The sequence below is a fragment of the Lipophrys pholis genome (assembly GCF_963383615.2).
Source record: "Lipophrys pholis genome assembly, chromosome: 11".
NCBI lineage: Eukaryota > Metazoa > Chordata > Actinopteri > Blenniiformes > Blenniidae > Lipophrys > Lipophrys pholis.
In genome coordinates, this window is record NC_137631.1 from 15,031,581 (window position 1) to 15,049,586 (window position 18,006).

The 18,006-nt window shown below is 42.0% G+C and overlaps 1 protein-coding gene across 1 annotated transcript; it reads left to right on the forward strand.

Moving 5' to 3' along the window:
• Positions 1-1,365: 1,365 nt before the first annotated feature.
• Positions 1,366-17,043, forward strand: rassf8a (Ras association domain family member 8a). Its single transcript, XM_080475003.1, has 6 exons — positions 1,366-1,717; positions 7,129-7,330; positions 10,170-10,969; positions 11,129-11,326; positions 12,001-12,145; positions 14,929-17,043. The coding sequence occupies exons 2-6, from the start codon at positions 7,228-7,230 to the stop codon at positions 15,048-15,050; spliced, it is 1,368 nt and encodes a 455-aa protein (XP_080331129.1). The 5' UTR covers positions 1,366-1,717; positions 7,129-7,227; the 3' UTR covers positions 15,051-17,043.
• The last annotated feature ends 963 nt before the right edge of the window (positions 17,044-18,006 follow it).

Sequence of the window (18,006 nt, forward strand, 5' to 3'; positions counted from 1 at the left end):
GGGAACGTTTCAGTTATGTTTTCTTTTCAATTATTACATTTTATAAGATCACCCTGCAGGCCGTATGCATGTTTGACACTCATAGCTGCTGCAATGTGAGCCCATTAAAAAATGATATTACTTTGTGAAAGCCTTGTGCTTGTGTGTCACACAAGCTTCAAAATGTAGTGACCACCAGGAGCCACCTGTGAAAAAGACTCAAGATACATTTATGAGGGAGTGGTGTGGCGCAGGTTAGAGAAGCAAGCTTGTGATTGGAGGTTTGCAGGTTTGAATCCCTCAGCTGATGTGGGTCCCTGACCCTTGACCTCCAACTGCTCCCTGCATAGTAGCTCCTCACTGATTCCAGGGAGTGGTTCAATGCAGAGACAAAATGTTGCTATGCACGAGTTGTATTTAAGAGCGTTAAAGTATTTTTCTTCTTCTATTGTTAGAATTATAGCGCCCACTCTCTACATTTGAGGACATTAGACACTAATGCTCCTGATTGAACTGAAGAATATTCTTACTTTTACAGACTTCATATAGATACAGAAAACTCCCCCGATTGAAATATTGAGACTTCTAACCGAGGAGGCAATTAAAATTTCAAGTACAAAGGTATTTTGCTTTCTTCTTTTCAGGCAGGTGTTTTACTACATTGACATGTTTCAACAGTTTTCGTCTGTTGTCATCAAAAACATGTACTCCTTCAGTATGTTTCATATAGGGACGTTCTTTTAGTCTATACACACTCACTCAACCTCTTCATCCCATTGGGGACATGGTCGCTCGAATTTGAACAATAAATGAAGAAAATTGCTTTATTGGTCACATACATAAGTCATGTACAGCAACATTTGGTCTCTGCATTTAAACCATCCGCAGCCATTATGCAGGGAGCTATTGGGGGTCAAGGGTCTTGCTCAGGGACCTCCAGGCACGTGTGGGATTCAAACCTGTAAACCTTCGATCACATGAACAGACTCAATGCATGATTAACTTAATTGAACTGATTGCAAGTGAGCAATCAGGAAAAATGCCTTAAAAGAAACTTAAATTTTTTTTTAAGTATTAAAATAAAACGCAAAATAGGCAAAAACTAGAGTTGTGTGAAAAATATATGTTCCACTTTTATACATGGATCTGGAATGAAAAACAACAATAACGTCCATCACAACTTTGGGTCAAAGTGCTTTTTTCCTCAGACCATGGCCAAGCTTTTTTCTGTTTCCAGAATAGACGTGTGTGTGTGTTTATTTGCTGTCTCTGCGTCCTGGTGTGTGATTGTTGAAGGTGTCCTCCGCCTGTGTGAGCGTGTTGCAGCTTTAAAGAGTCCACAATGCCTTGCGGTGTCCCAGTTCCAGAGCCGCGTATTTACCAGAGGAGTCCTGAAACAGGAGAAACAGGGAGAGAGGGGCTTTTTCCGCAGCTCCCTGCTCAAACCGCAGAAAGACGAGCTTTCTACACGGGGTATGCAAAGTTTCCGACAGCGGATTGTCACGTCAAATCTCTGCGTTTCCTTCATTAACGTGGACGCGTCGGTAGCCTTTTTTTTTTTTTTTTTTTTTTTACTCTGTTACCGAAACGTGACTTTGTCGCAGTTGGTTGGAAGTGATTTACTGGGCAATGCTGAAGAAGGACACATTTTGCGGAATTTGTGCCCCTGCCTGTGTCTCCCTGCTAAACTTCAGTCTGGATAAAGAGTGCTGATCTGAACCCGCTCCTTGTCGTGCAGGTAAATAAAAAATCAAACAACCTTTTCACAGACCCGATCGGAGCTGCTTGTAGTTGTGAGATAACGGAAACACTATTGTATTGGGAGAAGAGTTGGTCCACTCTGGATGAACCCACCACAGCTCTTTATCGCCATTTCTCGTCCCGGTCGACAGCAACCAGGAGCTGGAGCTGCTTGGTGAGGTCTTCATGTTTTTGTCCTGTTTCTGCTGATCTTCCAGGGGACGTCCGACTTCTCCATGTTGCAGTGCTCCACACAGATCTCTAATCCTATAGAAATGCACCATCTTACCAGGTTGCTCCTTTATCTGTTAATGTTTTAACTTCCCCATCTTCTCTAAAGTCTTTATGCATCATCTCCTGCAGAAATGATGGCCCCTTCATGCTATTTAAAGCTCCATGCCTCTTTTACAAGATCTGATCACTTGTAGAGTTGCTGCACTCATGGAAGGTGTTTTGGTTTTTTTTCCTTCTGTGATTTTTCAGGTTTGCTCTGTGCTCAGAGAAAAGAGTTGTGCAATTTGTTGTTTTTACACTGCCTTCACATCAAAACAACACCAAGACCAGGCTGGAAAAAAAACAACCACCCACAGACTGGAAGAAAAACTTGGATTTTAAATTTTTTTTTTCCTCCTTTTGACTGCAACCCCAGCTGCTCCTGTAAAATCCATTTCAGTTCTAAAAGTGCTCATGAGCAAGAGTGTGATTCAGCAGCAGATGATGTTTTACAAACCACAGTAATACGTAAAAGAAGAATTGGCCGGAGGCCCTCTGGTTGCCCCGCTGGGTTGCTGCCCTCCTGCAGGAGCCTGCTGACTGCCCTGCTGGCTCTTCAGTGCTGGCGAGTGAGCAGAGAATATGGCAAGGGAACAAAGGCGGCATTATTGCTGGATGAACGTGCCGTCCAGATGTTCCAGATTCTGCCAGTGCTGACCTCCCGAATGGGGGAGGTTGCTTCAGCGGCTAATAGTTTAATATCAACCAGACAGAGGGAGAAAGCCGTCCAGTTCCAGGGCTGGGGCCACTGGAGAGGCCGCGGGAGCTGTGGATGTTGTGTGTAGCGTGTCTGGAAAACGGGTTTAACATTTAGTTAAGAGTGGAAACAAAAACTGTTTAAGTGCTGGAAAATCTTCCTTCCTCTATTTACTTGCATAAAAAATTTGAATTCTTTATATCAAACAAAGTTCACTATTGAAAGAGCCTGATTTCATTTAGTGAGCTGTGGTAGCTGATCCAGAACTCTGATGCTGATACAAAACTTGATCATTAGACAAACAATCACGTGCAGCGATGAATCAGTTTATGAAGTTCAGTTAATTTGTTTGGTGTGTGGTCACAACAAAGCCTTCGTGTGCACCAAAGTATATGATCTTGGAGCCAAAGATGCCATTTCTTTCACACATACTGTATCATCACCTGCAGCTCCAAAAAGATCTGCGCAGTGTTTGAAATGTAAATAAAAACTGATGGAAGGAATTGAAAATCTTGTAAACTGAAATTTCTTAACGATGAAATGTAAACAACTTTTCAAATGTTAAAAGTGAGTCATTTTACTATTTTGAAAGTGTTGTAAAGATTGAATTTGATGAAAGCAGCAAGTTTTCATAAAAGTAAGAGTGAAAAGGCTGGAGATGTAAGTGGTTCTGATAAAATCACAGCTGGACAAATGTTTTGCAACTAGTTTTTAACATCCCTGCAAGAAAAAGCATTTGAGGTTGGGTTTTTTTTGTGGAGACGAGACCTGCTACCTGTTTTTATGTTTTTCTATATCGGGCAAATTTTGTAGATTTTGGTGTAAAGCAGATCTTGGACATTGCAATCGTGTCTGAGCCAATGCAGCTGTGATACAAGTTTGGTTTTGAAAGGAAGTAAAGGTTATAGGAAACACTGGTTCACCTCTTTTGATTATGTTCTTTTTCTTGAAATATCAACTCAAGGGTTCCACATTGCATCCAAATCAAACTGTTGCATGCACACAGTTTTTGATATTCTAGTGATTATCCAGCTTACACGTACATGCTCTCACTGGGTTTACTCCGAAGTCTCCCTGCACGATCGCTGCATGCTGCAAAGCCACCAAGACCACTGAGCAGAGGGACCCGTAGCTGTTCTTATCTCGTAGTCATGGCCCGTTGCATTCTCACAGCCCAGGAATGCATGTTATCAGTTTCCGCGCTACAGGATCAAGGCTTGCCCCTGGTCTTTACCATACCCCGTCATGTTTACGTTTGCAGAAGGCATTGTATACACACTCGGCTGGCATTTTTGTCATGAGAAACTTTTTTTCTCATCACTACTGCAAGACTCTTAACTTTCAGCCTGAATGTTTTTTATCCCGTCAGCAAATCTTGCGTCAATAAGAAACTCTTGGCTCTTTAAAGTTATTCCGACCCAGGAAGTGTACTTTATTTGTAGTACTTGATGACTATCAGGAACAGCTGAAATTGGAGGGTAAAAGCTATTTTTCCAGCTTGCCCTGACCCAGTCTCCACCAGTGCCTCCTCCATTAACCAGCGTCTGTCTCGGGCCCCGCACAGAATCCATTTCACAACAGATCTGTTACCAATTACAGCAGAGTATAAATTGCTAGTAATTACATGCTACTCTGCAGGGTGTACAATTTGAATTAAAGTCTGGAAAGCAGTGGGTAAAAGACTTTAAGCAGTGGAAAAGACTGATGTCGCTCTACTGTGAGTGCTTGATTAACAGCAGTGTGGCAGAGTTTTGCATGATGTTAACCGTTTCAATGTAGTTATTTGGATTTCTGTTCATAATGGTAGCTAAGTTTCTCGCTCAGTGAAACGGCAGCATTGTTTTTCTCCTTGGTGAAGAGTAGTCGGCATTTGAACAAGAGACCATTTCTCTGTTCATGTCGGTGGTGTGTGTGAAACTTCTGTCTTTTTGTGTGGGGTCATTTTTATCAACATGGTTCAGTTCCTGCCCCTTCAGGCTTTTCTTTGAATCAAGCTCATTCTTGGTTTTGTTTTTATGTAATGAATGCCCATTTTGTTTTTTTCCTCAAAAATCCCCGTGTTTGCTCTCTATGATACTTGAGCTTGCATGAGACGCTTCATCCACAAGAGGCAGGGCCACATTTTCCTTCTCATGTGACACACTTTTACAGTATTCCTGTATGATAGATACATACCGAAGTGCATCGGTCGTGTTTAAACACCCACATGAGCATATGGTAGCGTGTTTACACCAGAAGCCGGTTGAAATCCTTTTCCCTGCCAGCTTGGTGTGCTTGTATGGGCCTGGAGAATTGTCATCATCAGCCGGGCCGGCAGCCTGCTCAGAGCGGCTTACACACCTCGCTGCTCAGAGAGAGGCATACATCTTGTGTCAATGTTGCTCGGCCAATAAAAGACTGAGGCAAATGTGAGCAGGCGCTAAACTCATCTGGTTTTGAGGGGTCTTTTTGCTGCCGTTGATCATCTCTCAAGTGAGCTTGAATAGAATTCACAGAAATTCAGGCCCTTCACTGTCTCATGAAATGCTCCTCTGGCAGAGAACCAGCTGCACAAATCAGGAGGCGGGCATCTCCCCAGGCCATGGCTTTGACCGGCCAGAGGAATAGAGCCTGCTGGGCCCAGGATGGCACTCTGCCCCGCGCTGCTGTGCCTGTATCATCAGTTAGGTTTTCTGGGTTAATGTTAATGAATACAAATGTTACGAATCTGGACCAAAGGCGGTGGCATTTGTAAATGCCCCACTGAGTCTTTCTGAGCTGTTGCAATGAAGAGCCACCGAATCAGCCTGGAACTACTTTTATCCCATAGAATTCCGTGCGGTGGTCTTCAAAAATCCCTCAGCCACGGAGGCCATTAGTTTTAAAGGAATTGCTTCAGTTTTCCCCCTTTCCTCTCAGCCAAACGCCTTCCCTCCGGCTGATCCGCCGTGCCTGCTTTGCATCATGAAGTGCTCACTTTCCACATCCCTCAGGAAACAGGGGTTAAATGAAATGGTGACAGTGGTGTGGGTCACTGCAGAAAAATCTGTCTGTGTGTGTGTGTCACTGTTTTTCTATTCCTCTCCATCCTCCAGCTCTTTAATGCCATTTAAGGGCAGTCTGCAGGAATGACAAAAGCGCTTTCTAGCCAACTGTGAATATGCCAAGAATAGGGTGATCAGAGCTGCCGACATAGGTGACGCTTGTGTACATGCAAGCGCCCAGACTGCAGCTCCAGGTCCACATAAGAGGTACACACTCCTCGGACATTGAATGGCAACACCTAAGATTTGGTTTTTGATAATAGAGCAGTAACACAGTTGACTTTAAAAAAAATAACAGGCAGTGTGCTCTTGATCTTTTAAGAGAATTGTCATGAAGGGATGTGCTAACAGAAGAGCGGTGATGCTACCTTGAAATTGATAGTGAGCGTTTATCAATGTTTTTATTATAGACAGTTTCTTCATAAGAAATGGGTTGAGTAACCAGTATTAGCAATATCTTGAAGCAGGTTGATCTTTCTGTCATGTCTTTGCCATATTTAGAAAGTAAATGAAAGGATAGGACAGCCTGCTGCAGATGACTTTGTGGAAAAAGTAGATAGGGGAGTGTGTGTGTGTGGTGGTGGGGGGTAATTGGTGGGGGGTTGGCAATACAAAAGGACCTTTTGACTGAGTAAGTGTAGGTGCAGAGAAGGTTAGAATCACGGGGAGCGATAGAGATCAGCAGAGATGCCGTTCATTCTGCTCCTGCTCGCTGTCCTTGAAGGACATTTTGACGGTCTTCCCTGAAGGTGCGTTTTCACTATTAGGCTCGGAGTTATTTTACTTTAAAGTGCAAATCGGCTCATGTAACTGGTTGACTTTTTCATGTTTATTTTACGGAGATTTGAAAAGAAAAATGCCTCTTTTGTGAGTTGCTTTTTCAAACAAACTTCGTGAAGACATTCCAGTTTTGTTATTTTAGCTGCATCTGTGCACAGTTGCACGCCATAACAATAGTAAATGTGTCACAGAAGAGGGAAAATGAGTGCTACATCAAAAATAAATTGTCCTCTGCTCCCCGGTGTTATGATTCCTTCACTTCTCTTTCTCTGTTTGGTTAGTCCTTCTCTGTGTAACCATGTTTCGGTCATCCCTGCTTCCATGTAATTCTCTGTACAAAAGCAGGAACTGGGCTTGGGAATGTCTGCTGGCAGATTTCTTCCTGCCCGCGCCCCCAGCAGACATGTACCTATTCATAGAGAAGAACAAAACAACAGTGTTGTGGCCAGCTGGTCCTGGCATGCCTCGCTCTATGAGGTCATTCTCCCCTGGATTATCCTTTACCTTAAGATATTGTTGAAATAGGCGGTCTGCAAGTTGTACGGTTTTGTTTCCTTGCATTAGGAGACTTATGACTTTGGCCTTGAGCACATCCTGACTGACCGCTTCCTGTTTTCCTTCGTGTTTCCTCCACAGTGCATCATCCAGAGTGTCTTCGGCTGTCCTGCACTGTCACAGCCTTCAATAATGTTGAGGCCAAAACATCACAATCGTCCCCCTTGTTTCTGACCCAACATGGAGCTGAAGGTCTGGGTGGATGGAGTCCAGAGGGTTGTCTGTGGGGTCACTGAGGTAACCACCTGCCAGGAAGTCGTGATTGCTCTGGCCCAGGCCATTGGTAAGTATATTTCTTTGTATAAAAGCTTCACAAGCAGACTTCTGATCAACGCTACAAGGGAGCCTGTAACAGGAGTATCAGGGCCGTACACAGCCCCATTCAATCTGAAGTGGGTCTGACTAGTAAAATGATGGCATAATAACTACGGATGCCTCCATAAGAATTTTGGGCATTTCTATCCTGATACGCTTCATTTTATTTCTCGTTTTATTTTTTTAATTATTCACTGATTCCAGTTCTTTCCCAGTACTTTACATTTTCTTGGTATATTGACCTGCAAAGTGGTTTTATGGTATACAATACGACCTGAAACTGTACTTTGGGCATTGCTCACGTTCTGGCTGGCCTCTCTCACAGGCTGTGCTGTATAAGTCACAAATGAACTGAAAAGTGTCCGAATCAATCCAGCGCTCAGCGAGGCTCAGCAGTGACATGTGGCACACGTCAGAGCTCCAGATGTCTGGAGTCAATCTAATAGCGGTCACCTCTTGTTTTAAATGACCTTGTACGTTGTCACAGACTTTGTTATATGGATCCTGTTGGATGGATGGCACTATTCAAGACAGATGCAAAAACTTTAAAAGTACCATAATCACTTTGTTATAGACCAGATATTTATTTATTAACTGATTGCTTTTATGTTATATTGTCATATATAGTGATTAAAGCCCCTCTTGATGAGACATTTACTGAACACGGTTAATCAAAGTTGCAGTCAATATATATTTTGTTATTCATACACGCTGCAGCTTAATCCATTAACCAGGTTGAACTTTCTGACTGCTCAGTTTTGGGACATATTCCACATGTTTGACACTTCTGGTTTAACACATTATTGATATCTCAATTTCTTTTGTGGAAACTTTGGCTGCATTCACACTTGCAGTACAATTTCTTTATCTGATCTATAAAAGAAAGAGAGAAACTGCCTGGTTTGGTGCATTTTCACATTTACAAAAAATAACAAACAAGGCAAAATTGACTTTTATAATTCTGATATACCTGCACAATTTCCACAGCAGTGCTGTATGGTAATGCATGTGGAGTTGATGCTCTTATCATGAACTGACAACTCAACAGACACACAAATGCACACATGAGTTTAGGCATCGATTGTGCATGTTGTGTTTCTGCATAAGTCAAACCACTACAGAGTTTCTTTGGAAGCAAATCAGTTTTCTACACATTAGTTTTCAAACTAAATTACACTCGTACAAGTCGAACACAAAACAGGCCGTCTCAATTAGTCCTTACATACTTCTGCAGTACTTTAAAACTCTTGACCTTGCACACTCAATAATGTCTTGTTTGTAGTGCATGTAATATAAAATCTAATGTAATCTATCATCTAATATAATCTGATGGATTTGGGTGTACTGACCACTGCTGCTTGAAGAAGGTGTTAGTAGACTTGTAACTAGAACCTCGCAATTTATTTAAACCTGAGACATGTGATAATATTTTTTAGTATTCTCACTGTAATAAGACTTACTATACATTTACTTAAGTATTTCATGCTGATGTATTTCTACTTTGGGATTTCTGCTTACAAAAAACTGTGCCCTTTATTCTTCGTGGACCCTGTTTTAACCAGACACAACTGCTCCATGTTTGTTTGGTTGTTTTGTTTTTTTTCACAGTCGTGCCAGCAGAGATTCAGAAGCAGAGCAGTTGTTGACTTTGTTGTTTTTAGTAAAAAAAAATTCTATTAGTTTTGGATTCTTTGTTGCTTCTGGCTTGTTGCACCAGATGTAATGAAGTGAGATACTGTACAATCTAGTGCAGTAGGTGTAGGGCTCTGTCAGATTTCCCAGATCTGCTGACATTGCAGAGCATGTGTGTGTATTGATATATTGTGCAGCCCTTTTTTTTTTTATATTTGTGTGAAATTAGTTTTTATGCACCGTCGCCCAACGTGTACTTCTCACATTGAAGTCTCACACCACGGCCTTTTAACAGTTTTAAAACCTTGCAAACCAAAGTATTTTTATTTGAAGTACTGTTATGCATTCGCCAACCCACAAGTGTAATCTGGGTTTAAAGTCTCTCCAAAATACCAAGCTGCCATTTGTTCACTGAAGAAAAGTCCTTATGAAGTAAACAAGTGCCTACTTGCTAAGCTCCTACCGAGATACAGTGGGTCATAGGCTTTATTGGTACTTTCTTTGGATATAAGCTCCCCTTCTTTCCCATATGGCTCCTTCAGGAACGGGGGCACTTGAGCATGCTGTATTGACATCACTTCCCACAAAGCAGGAGGGAAGGAGGAGGGAAAGTCTGACTCATTCCTCGTTCTCCTGCCAAGCTGAGAAAGCAGTGCTTCTAAGCCCCCTTTCCTCCGCCCTTTGATAATAGAAGCGTATACATCCAGTTAAGCGATCAGACGTCTGTATTGATTTGGTGCTTTCATATTATACAAGTGTTTCTGTCGTTGCATTACAGTGAGTGTTGTGTCTGGGCTTTCTCTCAAACGGCACAAAGCAATGTGATATTGCTGTAGAATCAAACGCAGTATGGAAAGGGCTGCTTGTGGGGCTTAAACAATTGAATAACACTCCTACACTGCAGATCGGTGCATCCTCTTTTGTCCTATTGTTTTGTACTGTAGCCTGCGTTGGTCCTGTTTGCTCCAGACTCTGGTTATGAGAATGTAATCTTTGTCTATTCAAGGTAAATTGACGTATTTCTCGAAAACATATTATCCTAACCGTATTAGGTGCTGATTAACTAATATCTTTTACAGGTCTTTTTATTCACATTAGTGGTTGAAATGCTTAGAAATCATTAACTAAAAATCCTCAAATCCTGCAACAGTGTCTTTCATGTGTGTTCTTTCCAGGCCGCACAGGGAGATATACTCTGGTAGAGAAATGGCGGGATACTGAGCGTCACCTTGCCCCTCATGAGAGCCCTGTGGCCTCTCTGAACACCTGGGGCCAGTATGCTGGAGATGTCCAGCTGATCCTGCATCGCACAGGCCCCTCGCTGACCGAACGACCCCCCTCAGAAGGCCCCCCGCTCAGGGGACCTGAACGTGGGCTGTATCGGCAAAGCCTCCCTCCGCTTGCGAAGCTTCGCCACCCGAATGACCGCTCACTCCGCCGCCGCGAACCCCGCCGCAAGTCTCTCACATTCACTGGTGCGCCCAGAAGCCTTAGGGAGATACTGAGCGGCGGCCGAATCGGTGAAGCCGAGGCCAAACGCAGACTCCTTCTCGGAAATGGTGGGAATAATCACCACGCTGTACATGCCATGGGGACCGCATCTCCTGGCCTCTGGGCTTGTCGCATGGAAGATCTGGTACGACTGGTCGGTCTACAGAGAGAGACTCTGAATGTGCTGGAGAAGAAGCTGGAGGCCTATGAGGCGGAGCTCCAAGCCTGGGCTGAAGGACGAGTGTTGCGAGGTGGAGGATGCAGCGGGGACCCAGGTCGAGGCGGGAGCTTGATAGAGGAGATCCTGAGGCTCGAGAACCACTTGAGGAAGAATGACGTGGAAATGGAGGAGGAAGAGTTTTGGGCCACAGAGCTGCAAATTGAACTTGAGAGTGAGAGGCAGCTGGAGGAGAGGCTGCAGGAGCTACGTGGGCGTCTGCAGAGCTGCGAACTGGAAATTGAAGAAAAGCTGGCAGTGGTACAGGTAATCTGTGAGAGATCTTCATGATTTTAGAAAATACAAAAGGTGTTGCTCATCCTGCTTGTTGAAGTTTTATAATCTCTCCAGTGATGTTTACATATTATGGTAGGTGTTTTGTTCTTTTCTCTCCAACCTTTTTTGACTTTTTCTGTTTTGCATCAGGGTGTGGAGGCAGGCCTGGAGGAGGAAAAGCTGCAGAGAGAGCGGCAGGAGACCCAGTGGGTCAGTGAGGCAGAGGCTCGGTCTCAGGTTCTCAGGGTCAAAGCAGAACTGAAGGCTCAAGAGAGACAAGCTGTCCAGCTGGAGAGCAGCTGCAGGGCTGTGGACAGGTCACTTGGACAAAGTGGCAAGAAACTGCAGGTAAGATATATGCATGCACTGGAGTATTTTTCTCTCCCCTGAATTGTTTTGTCAAACAAAATGATGCTGCTCTGTGATGTAGTAATAATGAAGACCATCCGTCAGCAAGAATGCATTGAACCATCTGTCCACCTGAATCACTCCCACTGTGTTGCCGGACTGTTTGGCAAAATCTCTGGAGCTTTTGTTTAAACATCCACGTCTGTTCACAGCTCTTATCATGCAATCTGCTTGAAAAAATGAAAAAGAAAAGAGCACCATTATTATTAAATACAAACTGATTTTGTTGGATGAATAAATCAATAAACATTATGGAACAAAATCATGTTTGTTATATTAACTTCTTCTGGCAGCAATTGTGTATTTCTTAGGTAGAATTGTAATGTTGCCCCCAGTGTCTGTGCTTTACATGTTTAGCATTGAGCTGATACAGAAGACTTGAATTACTTTGGTGATATGTATATTTCTTTCATGTATTAAAAAAAATGGCCAGTAATAACTTTATTGAAAGATTTGAGTAGCCATGAGAAGTCCTGTTAATGCTTGGACAATTGCGTAATTGAAAACTGTTGTGAAATGTCTACATGCGGGTGGGTGTCGGTCGCTTTCTGGCGGCTGCCGATACATTGCTCTTCTTCTGAAGATTCATTTCTTTTGTTGCCGTTTTATTGAAGGACATGCAGCACGAGCTGGAGCAGCTCACCAAAGAGCTGAGGCAGGTCAACCTGCAGCAGTTCATCAAGCAGACTGGTACCAAGGTCACCGTGCTGCCGGCTGAACCCTCTGAGGATGAGAGCGCTCACAATAATCCCGGCATAGGTAACAATGTTTTATTTTCTGTATCAAATATATGAATTTTTAATGTGTTTTCAGCAATATTTGTGAGTTAATATATGGAGCCAATGCCACAGAGCACAGCGCGTCCTATGTATGCTGAGGCCTTTACTTAAATACAATTTAATTTTGTGGGCGGCATACCTTGGTTGGTAGAGCGGTCGTCTCCAAATCGGAATGTTGCAGGTTCGATTACCATCTCTGCCTGCCTACATGCCGAAGTGTCCTTGGGCAATAAACTGAACCCCAAACTGCCCCCATTGGAGTGACAGCGCCTTGCATGGCTGCAGCCTCCAATGGTGTGTGAATGGGTGAATGTGATGACCCATGTAAAGCGCTTTGGGGCTGCTGTCAGCGAAAAGGCGCTATATAACTGAGTCCATTTCCCATTTAATATGTCATCTTCTGTAGGAAAGTCTTTTAAAAAGTTTCAGGAAGTGTTTTAAAAGAAGAAATTAATTGTGCAAGGCCTTATCTCCTCAGGCAGGCTCTCCCAAAGCCAACAGGCCCTGACAGCAGAAGCGAGGTCACCTGTCTCCTTAACTTTCAGACTTAAGAACCAGGAGGGAGCCATCAGAGGATCTATGAGTGCTCACTGGCTCATACGGGGTCAGAGTTCCTGCAGTGCATAGAGGGGAGGCAAACGCCATTAGCTTTATAAAAATAAAAAGATAAATCTGTACTGAAGTGGAATCCTAAAATTGATTCTACGATATACAGTGAAGTTGTTTTGGCCATTTGGGTCATTGGTGTCTTGCTGTTCTGAACTAGTCTGACTCAAGACAGGAGTTAATGACACCTCAAAGTGGAGCCTCCATGAGAATAATTTCTGTTCTTTGGTTGTCAATCATGTTAAAGAATTTTACTTGTTTTCATTAATGTGCAGAAGGAGAGGGGCTGGTGTTTGTGTTCGTCTGTGCATTAGTGAAGTCATTCTGCTCCATCAAGGCACTTATTATTTGTCTCATGTCTTGACAGCCTGCTGAGAGAAAATGACTCGCTTCTGTTGTCAAGTGTGTGCGTGTGAGAGGGAGACGCTGTGATAGAGAAAATGGTGTGAGGGGGGTAGTTAAAAATCTTGAATCGGTTCTTGCCTCCTTCAGTGGCAGGTATAATCACCATGCTAACAGTTGCCTGGATACAGACTGACCTGCCGTCATTGATTCACCCTACTTCCTTTGTTGATCCCTCACTCCTTCAATCATGCTGTCGCTCTGTCACAAGCTCAGCAGTTTTTGTGTTGGGCTCACTGGACCAAAGCTCTGTGATCCTGCGGCAAACCAGCAGAGGAGATGACACTTCCAACCCGGAGCAGTAACTCTTTGAATGTAGAAAGTGATGTAAACACAGCCTGTGTATTTCCAGTGCATCCATAGCCCACAGTGAGTGATGGGAAATGTGTCATAAATGAACATTCTTGAAACACAGGCATAAATGTTAGCTGAGGCTGTTTTAATGGTTACTATTCAACTATACTTCTATTTCCTGGAGGAGGGGCAGCTTTTTAATCCTTAACGCAATCATCTTGACAGCAGCAAGAAAGACGGTGGACTGTTATATCAACATTAGTCTGTACCTGTGGTGCTTTAGCAGCGTTGCATAAATGCAGGTAATCTCCGATATGTTCTTGCAGCTTCCTGTCATTGCTGTTTGTTCATAAATCTCTTTAGTCATTTAGAAATTGCAAACATTTAGATTATTGTGCATGCTTCTCTAAATAACTGATGCAACTTCAGCTGAACTTAATGCGTGAGTCATTCGTTTCCTCAGGGATCAATAAAATGTTTATCCATTGATCCGTGCCGTCATTAATCTAACCCACACATGAGCTGATGATTCAGTTAATGTGTCACAGCAACTCTACAATAATGTAGCGAGCTTATGTGCACAATATTTGGGAATCTGATTAAATACAGTATTTATTACTGCACTAGTATGTTATATGTGGCAGTGGAGTATTTTGGATTCTTTTCCATTTACCTGCATTAAAAGCTTTTAACATGGCAATTAGAACCCTTTTCTTGTTAATAGCTCAGCAGATATTTCTTACTACATGACATGTGCTTCATTATCAGATCATTTAGCGCATTGATCCCCTTAATTGCGTTTCATGATGATGGTTTTTAATTATGAAATCGTGATAACAGGGCACTGATGATCTTCTGGTAACCTTCCAATATATGTGTGAACATCAGCATAAGCTTTTGTGACTGAGCATCAAATTCACTTCCAATGGCTGGCTCTCTGTACGGCTCAGAGGCGCCCCCTGGTGGTCGTATTGTGGAAATGCGTCACTTTGTGGTCAGGTGCGTCTAAAAAAACAAACTAGAATACAAGTTTAAATTAAAAAAAATAATAATAATAATTTCATAACATCAATTGAGCATTGTGCCTTATTTTGTAGGACCTTATTTTTTATTACAAATTTAACTGGGATATCTTTTTAATTAGAATTTTACTTTCTTAATCCTCCAAATCAATGTTTGTTTGTCCTAAGATTTTATTTTTTGAGCTCAGACGTGCAGCCCGAGTTTCTACGTTGAGTGTAGAAATAACAAATCAATTGATGTTAAATGTAATGATTTTGTGTGGAAAAATAAAAATTTATTATTTATATTTCAAGTATTCTTTGTCACTTTCTAATTACATTTTATCTTTGAACGGTTCACCTAAACAAAAAAGATAGATAGCTGAACGCTTTTCTTTCTACAACTACAATTTATAATAGAATACTCTTGCATTAATATTTCTTTTCATTTTTATTTCAGATCTGGTCCCACTGACAGGCTCTTTGAAGCGCCCTGTGTCATCCCACCAGAAGTCTAGTCATCTGCGGGTCCTCCAGGGCCCTCTGAGCTCTGCCCTGAACCCAGAGGGGATCTATGTGTGAAACTCTTCCCTGTCAAGAGCCCAAGAGTTTCTTTCCAGGGTTGATTTTTAGGCCTCTAACTTAGTAAAGGATGCCTCTGTAGCACACTACTATGCACTGTTTTGTTTTTTGAGTTACTCAAAGGCAACATTTAGTGTGAAGAAACAATCTTTGAAGGGAGTCGTGGGGAGCTCGGAGTAAATGAAGCATGGTTAAAAGCTAAAAACAAACCGAGCTAATCATCAGGCTTCTGTGGACCTACTTTATAAACATATCCACCTAATGTACTTTTACTATCACTTTAGTACCTGCTGAATGATTTGTATTATTTTCTCCCTAGCATCGTGATTTAAAAGTATTGCCTTTTGAACAGTATTCTTGAGAACCTTGGTATGTGAATCTATGAACTGTATCTCTGAAACTATGTGTATTTTCTCCAGCATTATGACTGGCTCTTAAGTGAAGGATCCACTCGTGTTTGTAGTAAAACCATGAAGAATCTATCATTTTAAATAGTGGAAACTATACATGTGCTCTGCCTGTTGAAGTTAAAACTATGCACAAATGGTTTGAAGTTTTGTTACTGAAGAATGTTACTGTCTATACTACCAAAACGATGGCTTACTGTAAATACATTTTCTTACTTTTCAGCTTTATTTAGTGAATTAGTCTATTTTATTACAAAGCGGTGCATATATACATATACGAAGATGCAGTCCCTCATTCATGCAGCGATACCTGCATATTGAAACAGTGTTAATTATCCTCCTAAGCTGTTTATTGTTATTTTTTTTTATCTGTAGTTGATTGACTACATAGTCTATTTTTGCCAAATGTATTGTGCTTTTTTTTCCCTCAAAGATCAGGTGGCCAAAGATCAGCAGGTCTTGTTGCATGATTGTGCTGTCCATTTATGAATGTGCAGAGCATCTACAGTCCAGTAAGTCACTTAGTTAAATCTAAAAATGATGGCATGTAATAGTACAATGAATAGCTGCAGCTATGGTATTCGAATGTAAGTGAGTGGTTGGAGTGGCTTGTGTGTGTGTGTGTGTGTGGATGTTTGTCAGCATGCGAAGCATTTACGGAGTCAGATTAATCAAGGTATGATGCCCCTCTTTTGCCATAGGTCAACTATGTTTGTATATGATTGAAATGTGCATGTGTGTATCAGTGCGAGTGTGCAGTCTGAATAGCCAAGGTACAGTGCTGTGCAAAGGTTTTAAGCAGGTGGGCAAAGCTTCCAAGTAAAAAGGGTTTGAAGGAATAGAAGTTTCACTTCATTTTCATTTTACACTAGGAAGTGAATGAACAGAAAAATCAAAGTTCGATCACTATTTGCTATTTTTGAAAACATTTACTTTCTCTTTTTTTTTTCTTTTTTTTGCTTTGCAACATTTGTTCATACCTGCCTAAAACATCTGCACAGTGTTGTATGATTTCCCTCTGAGGTTGTAGAGTCGCTGCTAATCACATCAAAGTGCCTTATACCCATTTCACAGTTGGCGTATTACAATGATATCCAGTGAAGCTTTAGTACTGACCTTGAAAGATGGATTGTAGCCAGGTTAGAGCAAATGTTGGTAGATATTAGTGCTGAAATAAGATACATGGCAATAGCACAGCAACAAGGCAGAAGCTATAGGTATGGGGTTTTTTGCCCATCGGTGTTTTGTACACATCAATGAAAAGTATATTTTACTGCTTGCTGATTTGCTGCTGTGTTGTTGCCAACATAATACTATGTGCTGTAAAATGTATTGACGTTTACTTTGATTTGTTTCTTCTCAAGCAACACATGTATACTGTAGTTCAGATCAGTACTGTCACATAGGTATGGTCACTGTTTACAACTGCATATCTTCTATAGAACTGTAAGATGTCGACTGTACGTAAACTTGTTTTTATGTTTTCTTGCCTTAATATACTGCAAAGTGATGACAGGGGTATGGCTGTAACAGGCTGCTGACATGACGTGGGTTGCATGGTTCAATAAACCATCTGATAATCATTGAATGTGTCGTAGCTGCCGGTTAAAATGGCTTTTTAGGAATGTCTAATGTGTAAACGGGTTTGCCGACATGGTGCCCATGGCCCTTGTTCGCTTGCAGGGATGTTAGGAGTAACACACAGTGCATTTCCTCAAAATGCATAATCTGAAAAATGTTAGCAATGATAATTGAACGTTTTCTCACACTAGAATGCGGAAACAAATTAAGATGAACAGAACTAATCTTGTAAGTTTCTAACTGGTTCCCACAATGGTAAAGATTTGTACGTACATTTCCCAGCCTCTTAATATTCAATGTCATTATGCGTGATCCATGCAAATCTAGGAAGATCTTCGCATTGTTCAGTTTTTTGGAAGTTGCCCAGAGGTTCGGAAAGGTTGATCACTGTATTTCAGCTCCTCGCCAGTAGATGGAGACATTTACTCGGTAATGGTCAAAGTGAACTCTAAAGCTCTGGAAAGGAACAAGAGAAGTCTTTGTTCCCACAATAGAGTGAACTGAGATGAAATGCTGTCAGCATGTTAAATTCTAAACACCTATTTCAAATGACACCAAATTACATTTCTGGCAAAATAAAGCAAAAATACCTTCCCTTAAAACTTTGCTCTGTGGTGAAATCTTAAAAGAAGAAACATAAAAAGATGCGATGTGGCCTGTCTTCGCTCAGCACACACGGAGCACTCTTCCCACACCATGAAAGGCATAAACTGGCTGTAATTAGTCTCATGTGTTGCCAAGGTTACAGTAAAATATAAAATGAGACATTATAGAGCAACGTGAGCATTCTGAGTACCCCTTACGGATTAAACCGACTCTGCAGCGAGCCAGTTAAGGGCAACAACAAAGACTGGATTTGGTCCTGCTTCAACACTTCTGACAGGCTGGGAGGAGGCCCCTTGTTTTTCATCAGTCCGTGCAGACTGACTGTAATCTCGCTTCATCACCCTTTTATCACATGACATGTG